The sequence below is a fragment of the Pinus tabuliformis genome, chromosome 5_1, assembly GCF_031772625.1.
Source record: "Pinus tabuliformis cultivar Carrire ecotype Pingquan chromosome 5_1, CPIR1, whole genome shotgun sequence".
Classification (NCBI taxonomy): Eukaryota; Viridiplantae; Streptophyta; class Pinopsida; order Pinales; family Pinaceae; genus Pinus; species Pinus tabuliformis.
The window spans coordinates 366106563-366117259 of NC_142305.1; the positions used below are offsets into that span (position 1 = coordinate 366106563).

A 10697-nucleotide genomic window follows, 5' to 3' on the forward strand; every position below is an offset into this window, starting at 1 on the left:
AGTTCATCAAGAAATTACCAAAACAATAACACAAGGAAAACAAATGTAGGGGGACAGCCAGGGAAAAAACCCCTATCCAGGGGAAAACCTAGTCAATAATTCTTTCTTCAATAGTTTCTCGAGATAATCTAAGACTCTAGACCTAGACGAAGTCTCCCTCGACACCAAGTCAACCCTCAATCCTTCTTGCAAATGACAACTCTTCACAAAAATCTTCAATCTAGCAACTTTGACCCATCAACAATAGGAGTAATAACTTTAACCATGCTAGGAGAACTTTGATATTCCTTGATACATCTCAGAACTCAGTGAGAGTTGTCCCAAAATTTCAATCTTGAGGTCTTCTATCTTTCACTAGAAACTCGCACTCCTTTCCAACCCTTTCTCATCTTCACACTTTTCCATTTTCCAGCTTCAGAAATAAAACTATGTGAGAAGGAATGAGATGTTCCAAATGAATGCTAACTACCTTTTATTTATATCCTTCCAGGGGGGTTGAATTACTTGTCTTGAGGTTGACTTGATCTTCTTGAGGTCGACTTGGTGTGGAGGAGACTAAATTCATTTTTGGCTAAAACAAATTTTTTTTACATGATTTGAAAGCCCAAGAAGTGTATCTTTTAATGTGCAATGACTCAAATGACTTGGAATAAATCCTAGAAGTCCTCAATGGGTACTTTAACCTAAAACATGATGACCCAAGCATGAAACACATGCTCTAATAACTCATAATAATAATAATAATAATAATATTTTCTTCATTATTTCGATAAGTACATCTCAAATACACTTATGAAGATCGAACCTAGTTACATATTTCAACACTCTGTTTTAACTAGGGAGGTATTCATCAAGTAGAAGTACAAGGAATATCTCAGAACACATGAACCATGAAGGAATTTTAGGCACCGTAATGCCACAGACTAGATTCCTGACCAGAGAAATCTATCGAAGGTATTTTAGCAGTTTAGGCACCACAATGCCATGGACTAGATTCCCAACCAGGGAAATCTATCTAGGTGGGATTAAGATGGACTAAAGCTTTAAGCCTCTCTAGGTACCATTAGGATTACTTTCTAACCTTCAACCTAGGGATCTAGGTGTGTATCTGAAGTCAGAGGTCCATGACCAATGCCACCTTCCCTACTTCGGGAACTAGACATCAACACATAGTGTCGCGTAGATGTCCTCCCGACCAATGTTTCACACACAAATTCTCAACTTTGCCGATTATTCCAATCGGTAAAAAAACATTCCCAAATCAAGTAGATTGGCAACAATTTTCTCCAAACAAACTGATTGACAACACTAATCATGTAAAAACATGTTATCAAACTTCTTAGAGATTTACATGTAAAAACACAACACCAATTGGTAACAAACATTCAAATGTACATAAATAGATATAAATCTCCACAGTCTTCCAGATAACTTGATGTTTCTTTTCAAATTTCTACAGTAGGACTAAGAGCAATCTAGATGAATCTTGACAGAACCTTCATGAACCATACAACTTCCTCCCTTACTTTTCTTGCACCATCATATTATATGAATAGACCAAGCTTTTCTTATCTCAGCAACAATTCAAAATGCATTCTCCAATTTCTTCTTTCAAGATGTCCATCGTGACTATGACCTCCCTCTCATCTAGGGAGATTTCTTTCATTCATGCTCCCTCTTAACTTAGGGAGTTCTACTTCTTTTCTATGACATCGAAGAATCCTTTATGGTTTCCATCCTTTTATCAAAGTTATCATGACCATCATCATTTACATCATGGTTACTTTACGAACATCTTCACCCTCTTGAATATTATGTATTGCACAACTTAGATAACAAGTACAACCAAATCTATAGAAGCATGAAGTTAACCATATCAAAATCACATAAGCATTCGACTTTATATATTAGATGCCCAAACTTAATTATAAAGAAGAGACACATAGACTCAAGCTTCTTACTAATATTTTTGTCCTAAACCCTAGACTACTTTATCAAGACTTGGAGCATTTCATAACAACTTTCATTACATCTATGGTTTCAATGTTTCTTCCAGAGGTATGACATACCCTACTACATCATATTGGAAACCTTAGAAAAATTTCAGACAAATATATATTTACAATGTATCTAACAACATCAAAATTCACAGGTTAGACTTCTCACTAGGATTTAGTACAAGATCCTAGATTTGATACATGAGATTTTAACAACCAAAACCAACCACAACTCAATTCAAAGTAACAACATGACTAGCTTCCACTAGGATTTGTTTCAAACCGCAGATTTTCTCAAATACTCAAACATCAATCATAACTAAAACTCAAATTTCAACAATTTTACACAAATCTCAAATTATCACATTGTCATCATGTATCAAATATTTGGACTTCTACTAAGTTCTAATTACAAAACCCTAGAATTCATAAATACTATCATCCTAGAGAATAAAACTTTGACTAGGGATTTGTTCCAAACCCTAGGACTCATGACCATCAACAATAAGAGTTAGGCATATAAAAAACTTGATTATACTAGGGTTTGATCGGAAAAACATATACATGCCAAGGATTTCATTTCTAAGACATAATAAGGGTCTTGATTATATGCCCTACCAAACCATAGTGATCTAGGGTCTAAATAAAAAACATAGCAAACTCTAAATTGTCAATACTTCAAAGGTCCGAGATTTTAGATATTACCATTCAACCCTAACAAGTTAGGGTTTCCATAACCATACCAAAATCCCTAACATGACATCATCAAAGCATCATACATTTTCTTTCAACAATAACCCTAAGCAGGTTAGGGTTTCACACATAATTATCGACATACCCTTTAGTTAAGGTTTTCACAATGATCCTTTCTAGGGCTCCACAAGCATAATCAAAGATATGAGGAGGGTAAACTTATCTAATGATGAATCACCCAATCAAGAATCTTTAATATTCAAGAAAGCTAGACGAAAAAATGTTAGCAATAGTTTATCAAGAATGAATATGGAGAGAGCAAAACTTGTAATTTAAAACATACCTCTTGTTTCTTAACAAACCTTGTAATTCCAATGCTTTATTTTTGTGAGGTATTCTTCCTTGAGTCTTCAACAAGTTTTCCAAAACAAGGAAAATAAGAGTAGAAATGTGATTAATATTTAATGCAAACAAAAATAGATAATTAAGGAAAACTAAAAATGAAAAATGGCAATAGGATACTTATGTTTGAAGGTTGATGAGGGCTCCTGCAAGCTTGAGGGATACCTATAACCTTAAGAACAAATAAAAATGTTTTTCGAAAATATGTTAAACATAACAACTAGAAATAAAAAAATAAAATAACTAAAGCTTAGATCAAAGGACTTAATAGTGTAATTCCCTTAAATCCTGTTCTTTGGGCTTAATATTCTTTGGAGATCCTTCTTTAGCTACATTGACTTTATCCCCGCTTCTTTTCTTGTACTTTTCATCGTCATGGTAGTCACTTCTATAGTGACCCATCTTGTGGCATTTGTAGCATTCTATCTTAGACATATCAACTTTCCTTCTTGGACCTCTTGAATTCTTGGAGTGTCCTTTCTTGAGAGAGGCAGAGTATGCATTTGACACCTTTTCTTTTTCGTTGTTGGATATTAATGAATTTCTCATTTCTTCTTGGGTGCAAGGATTCCATAATTTTTCAAAGGTCGTAGCTTATTTCAAACTATTGAGACCTGAAGCAAAAGAACTCCAAGTAGGTGGTAATCCCAATAGTGCAGTGATTACTAGCTCCAGTACTATTTCATCTATGGCTTGAAGTTCATCTCTAATCCTTGATATCCTTACAAAGAAGGAAGCCACATTATCATCCTTTGTCATATTTGTAATCCTTAACTCATTTTTCAAGCTTCATACTTGACCAATGTTCTTGATAGTGAATAATTTTGTGAATGCTTCATACATTTCTTGAGCATGGTCTATATTGGAAATATATGGGAAAAGGTTTAGAGTTTAAGGTTTCTTACCATTATCCTTATTTTGTTCCTTAGGCTAAAATCCATGTCCCCTGTCAATTGCATAAGATCTTCTTATAAGGTGCTATGTTCTCCTTATCACCTGCATATTGGAGTCTTCCTCGCTTCTTAGCTTACTTTCTTTTAGTCTTCTCATTACCTTTCCAATCCTGCTTAGGCTCACACTTTCACTTAGACTGCTCATAACAATGCTTCATCTTTTCGATAACTTCCTCCAATAATCGAAGGTCATCATACTCAATCTGATCTTTAAATGCTGAAAACAACCTACTAATAAACCTTTAGACTTTTATCTTCTGATCCTTGAAATAAAACACATACCTCAATAATCCCAAAAACTTATTTGTATACTTTTCATCAATCATGAAACCCATCTTAAATTCATAGAATCTTAGCCTTTTTGTCATAATATCTCTCAAACCAATACATCTTATATATAATTTCGATGGACATTATAACTGCATTTTATTTTAAAAGATTTTTACATCATAACATTATAATTCAATCACTTTACACAAACTTAACCACGAAGCAACTTCCAATAATTATATATTCTTTATCATTTTCAATCAACTTATAAATAAATTAACACCCCGTTTAAAAAGTAAATACCACATGTATCATAACATAAGTTAAGGTGAGGTTAAGCTGTGAATTCAGGGCGATCAATCCAATCAGTGATACCAAGTGGGGCCACACACTTTCCCTTTAATGACACTCTAACTAGACCATGATGCTCCCCTACCCTATTGGCCTATTTCTTTTTAGTTTCAAGACCTTTCCGGTGGGAAAAATCCCGTCAAAGCCCGTATCTTTGAATTATATCACATCCTGATCCGCTGAACTGCTCTAAAAGAATTTCTTGAAATATTGCATGTATATCACATGTGAGGGAAAGTTTATCCGCACCACTTTTATATTATTATTTTAATTCTACTTTATCTCTGTACCACATTAATATTACCACCAAGTACCACGTTGATGGTATGCATGTCTAATGTTTTATTTCCATCTGGGTTAGATTCCGTTTGCGTGTATTAATGAATAGCTTATGTCAATTTAACAGTGTTATATGTTTTTCTGTCTATATAAAATAAATAATTTTAATGGTACAACCCACCAATTTTTATTTAATTTAAAACAAAATTTATTTATATATAAAAATTAAAGGACATTATGTAAGATTGTTTATTAATTAAAACAATTAAATTATTTTATGTAAAATTAGTTATTTTTGAATTATTTTATGAGTGATTAAAGTGTGTTTTTATTAGCATTTTGAAAATTTCATAATTCAAGTTTACTATTCTAATAAATTTCTAGCCAAATTAGATCAAAGAATTTAAGAATAAAACTTCCTAGACTTTTAACAAAGAGACAGATGCATTCTCGTAGAGTAAGTTCCGCCGAAATTTTCGCAGAGATTGTGGAACAGTACGGACGAGTTGACTGAACAGAGTTACAAAGATTTTTTTCGTTCACGCGTTTTTATGATGTTGACTCCATTTAAATTTAAAAAATTACCATATCGTCAAAAATTTCATCCGGCAACAAGCCAAATCTATCATTTAAATTGTGAGCAAAGAGATTAAAAGCCAGCGAATCATAGTGCGTGACTTCTGTAAATGTCCGATTTTTCAACCTATTACGAAAAAACAACTGAAGCAAGTGGAATATCATCACGTGGAATATTATCATGTTCGCCGCTCTAGCGTAATGAATATATTATGACACCGACTTGTATTATGGCAGACTGCTTCATTTAATTGGCTCATAGAAGGACTATAGACACAGAAATTTCTGTGTGATTGGAGTTTTGTAGTGAAGCGGGAAGCTTTCTGTGAAATTGCTTGAAAATGAAATTAAAAATAAATAATAAAGCCCAAATTTGTTTGTGTGTGTTCAACGTATGACTATCGGTTTTGATTCTTTAAATGATTTCAAAGTTTATTTCAAAGTTTTGGTCTGCATCTACTTTTTCATTTTGATTTTAAAACATTTTTTATGATTTTTTAAGTTGGTTTTTTGGCTCATATTTTTTTAGTATCTAAATTTTTCATTTTTTTAATAATATTTTATTTTAAAATTTAATACATTTTGTTGTTAAGAATTTGATATAATCCTAAGCTTTAAGCATCTTCAATACACTAAATTCATTTACACGTTAAAAAAATAAGCTGGCTTTTAATGAATAACAAACTGCCATTTCATAAAAGTAATTATTACAAAATATCAATTAAACAATCGGAAAGCATAAGAGATGACCCCTCGTTGTTTTTATCTTTTACGCAAACGTTCACCTCAAACATGTCGGCACTCCCCGACCCCTCTCCCCCCACGCGAAAATGCACGATAAAAATATTGGTTTAACGTTTAACCAATATGGCTTAACGCTTGTTTGTATAAATATGGTTGCTTTAACGTTTTTTTTTTTTAAATATTGGTTTGGAGTGTTAAATGATTAAAGTCCATTTCTTTCCTTTCATTACTCTGGACCTCCTTATACATTTTATCTTTTAAGCAAACGTACGCCTCAAACAAGTCGGTCTGTCCCTACCCGGCCAAAATAAAATAGTTAGTGTCGAATAATGACTTGTTACAGATTCCACGACGGAAAACTTGATTTCGAGAGATGCCACAACTACAAGAAAAAGCTATCAATATATTAAGCAAAACCTATAAATATAACAGAAAAAGTTGCATTAGATGTTACAGCATATAAATATATTAAACAAAGCCTATAAAAAATTATCAGAACAAGTTGCTGGAGATGTTACAGCATTTAAGCAAAATCTGTAAAAGATAGTAAAATCTATAAAGGTAAGTGGGGCGGCAGATGCCAGCTATGAAGCTGCGACATTTTCCTCTTGTCAGTAGGTATCATGATTGGATTAAAAATTCAGACAATGAAAGCCTATACCGTTCCTCACTATCATTGATAATGCCACTGGTCCCGTCGTTCCACAATAAATTATTTCTGACAACTTGCTACAACACTTTGGTTTCATATATATATTCGGTCTTCATTGCCAGAAACACAGACCAGTAATGCATCCAGTGTCGAGTGCTGTTACTTGTCGCTGACGATTCATTCGTTTATTTATTGAACGACGTTAGTTAGATATCATTTTCAGGGTTTGCAAGCGTTGTAATAATGTCATTGCAACCAATATGTGCTTTCAGGCTTCTTTTTCTAATCTCATTTGTTGCTTGTTTGGCTGCCATTACAAATGCAGACCTCCACAGATATACCTTCATTGTAAGTTTTGTTTTTTTAGCCACTTTGACGTTTTGTTTCTCTATAGATCATAAGCAAAGAAGGAAATACTTCACCTAGAAGCTGAATTATGGGATATCTTTAATATTTGATGTTTGGATGCCTCCACAGATTGAACCGAGGAATATTACCAGGCTATGCAAGACGTATGAATTAGTCGTTGTCAATGGACAGCTACCAGGCCCAACGATTCATGTACGGGATGGAGACAGTCTTATTGTTAAAGTTTATAACAGAGCCAAGTATAATGCCACTATTCACTGGTATGTCACCATAACCTGAATTGGACTTCTTTAAGAGCCGCAGATAAGAACAATATATCTGCTACGGCAATGCCTATTTATTATATACATTTGCCTTTGTCAGTTTAGAGTTTTGTTGCTCATGGTGGGTTCTGTTGCTCATGGTTCCATTAAGGGTAGTGAAAGTTTTTATGGTTATATGAGCATTAACTTTGTATATATAACCTTAACCTACCTTTGGCGGAACCCTAAACAAGAGGAATCGTATCTCATAGCTTGCATTAAAGCCAATCTGTATAATGGATATTCGTTACCTATCTGCTGCGATTTATAGATAGATTTGATGCGTATAGATGCGGTCTTTACAGAAATATTTGATGAGTATAGATTATAAGATTCGTCCTTATATCTGTCAGGCATGGAGTGAGGCAGCTGCGTACAGGGTGGGCTGATGGACCTGGATATATTACACAATGTCCCATTCAACCAGGTGGCCGTTACACTTACAGATTCAACATTACTGATCAAGTAGGAACCTTGTGGTGGCATGCTCATGTGTCATGGCTCCTAGCTACTGTGCATGGAGCTTTCGTAATCTACCCTAAGAAAGAAAGCTCATATCCCTTTCCTAAACCCCATGGAGAAACTCCTCTTATAATAGGTAATGAGTTCCTTTGATCTTCAATACAGAAATCATTAATGTATGTTTAATGGCTAATATTGATTAAAAGCGATGCTGTAATGGAACAGGAGAATGGTGGAACGCTGACCCTATCGCGGTTATAGACGAAGCACTCCGCACTGGTGGTGCGCCCAATTTGTCGGATGCATATACCTTAAATGGACAGCCAGGAGACCTGTATAACTGCTCTAGGGCAGGTATTAATACTTTCCTTTCATAGATCAGGTATTGAAATTATATAAATTGGTTTGTTGAATATTGACTTGTACATATTGTTGATGCAGGAACATTTCGGTTTCCTGTAAAACAAGGAGAAACTTACCTTCTCCGGATGGTCAATGCTGCACTCAATAGTGACCACTTTTTCAAGATCGCAGGCCACAAATTTACAGTAGTAGCTGTGGATGCTTCCTACACCAAGCCATACAAAACAGATGTAATCGTCATTGCTCCCGGTCAGACTACTGATGTTCTCGTCACGGCCGACCAACCAGTGGGCAGATACTATATGGCTGCTCGAGATTATAATAACCAGGGAGCAGGTGCTTTCGATAACACTACAACTACAGCCATTTTTGAGTACGTGGAACATCAAAATACACGTCCCCTTTTACCTAAGCTTCCATATTACAATGACACTGCGGTGGTCACTAGATTTAGTACAGCACTGCGAAGCCTAAATTCCAATGATTTCCCAGTGGACGTTCCACATAGCATAGATGATAGCCTCATCGCCACAGTTGGGCTGGGATTACTTCCATGTGAAGCTGGAAACACCTGTCAAGGCCCCAACGGAACAAGGCTCAGTGCAAGCATGAACAACATGTCCTTTGTATTGCCCAGTGTCGCCCTGCTTCAAGCTTATTATTTCGGTATTAATGGTGTGTTTATGAGGGATTTTCCATCAAAACCTCCCCATAGATTCAACTATACAGGGGACAATATTCCCAAAAGGCTTTGGGTTCCTGAACTGGCAACAAAGGTGAGAGTTGTCACCTACAACTCAACAGTACAACTGGTGTATCAGACAACAAACATCTTCGTGGCAGAGAACCATCCGATGCATCTTCATGGTTTCGATTTTTATGTGGTGGGACAGGGTTTCGGGAACTATAACCCAAAAACCGACCCGCTAAAGTTTAATCTGGTTGATCCTCCACGGCGCAACACCGTGATCGCTCCAGTAAGCGGGTGGGTTGCCATAAGATTCAAAGCTGACAATCCAGGTATATATATAGAAACTCATTTGCTCTTCAATTTGATTATTATTATACCGAATTTATTCCCAAATTACAGCTCGCTCGATATTAAATGCATTAAATTATGTTCGTTCTTTGGACAGGAGTGTGGTTTCTGCACTGCCATTTAGACGACCATTTAGCGTGGGGATTGAATATGGCGTTCCTGGTTAAGAACGGTCGCGGTCGTTTGGCAACATTGGAGCCTCCCCCCGCAGACCTTCCCAAGTGCTAGAGAGAAGGAAATATCAAGAACCATAGCAGAACCTGAACACATTAAGGGATCGGTATTGATTTAAATCTACGGCCATTAGTGGCGTAGTTAGAATAAGCGATGTAAAATGTAAGGCCGTTAGAGGCGTAGTTAAGATAATCGTCAGACAGGAAGGCGAACTGTGTTTTTTAATTGGTGGGGATTGCTAACGGCATATTATATAGGTTAGGGTTGTCTTTACGGATTGTCAGTTGGGATATTGAATTTAAGAGGGAGGAGTTTTTTTTATAATAAAATTGGAATAGGAATTTTGGGAGAAGTGAGAATTTGCAGTGTCATTATTACATCCCATTCATTGTTATTATTAGTACATAACTATTTCATTGACAATTATTTTATAAATAATAATTATTTAATAAATGTTACACATGGTTAATTACAACATGTTTTCACTTTATAGATAATAATTATTTAATAAATGTTACACATCGGTAGTTACAACATGTTTTCGTAGGGTTGAATCTAGACAAATAATTAAAGAAATAAATTATTCATTGTCATTATTACATGAGATTCAATATTATTACTAATGCCATTCTTTTATAAATGTTAAAATCAAAGACAAATAATAATTAAAGAAATAAATTATTTCTTCTTATTATTACATGAGATTGATTATTATTGTTATATAAATGCCACAATTAAAGTTACATAAGATTGAGTATTATATATGGTTATTATTACATGAGATGAGATTGTTTATTATTCTTAGTACAATTATTTTATAAATGTTATATTAAATTGAGTATTATATTAGAACAATTATTTTGGATAAATTTTATTTTAACAATTATTTTATAAATGTTACAGATTGAAAGTTATATAATCTTTTCATATATTTGAACACAAGTAATTAAAAAATTAAGAATTATTTTTTTTAGTTCTATTCATTGGTTGAGAGGTTTGAAGTCTTATTTAGCAATGATGGCTTGTGTTAGTTGATAGTAAGCTTGTAGGTATGTTTAGTTAATATCATAT

At 34.4% G+C, this 10697-nt stretch overlaps 1 protein-coding gene across 1 annotated transcript; it reads left to right on the forward strand.

Annotated features, from left to right (window-relative positions):
* Positions 1-7021: 7021 nt before the first annotated feature.
* Positions 7022-9972, forward strand: LOC149164958 (laccase-3-like). The gene is made up of 6 exons (XM_089431046.1): positions 7022-7265; positions 7395-7546; positions 7942-8186; positions 8276-8404; positions 8492-9433; positions 9550-9972. The coding sequence occupies exons 1-6, from the start codon at positions 7161-7163 to the stop codon at positions 9678-9680; spliced, it is 1704 nt and encodes a 567-aa protein (XP_089287172.1). The 5' UTR covers positions 7022-7160; the 3' UTR covers positions 9681-9972.
* The last annotated feature ends 725 nt before the right edge of the window (positions 9973-10697 follow it).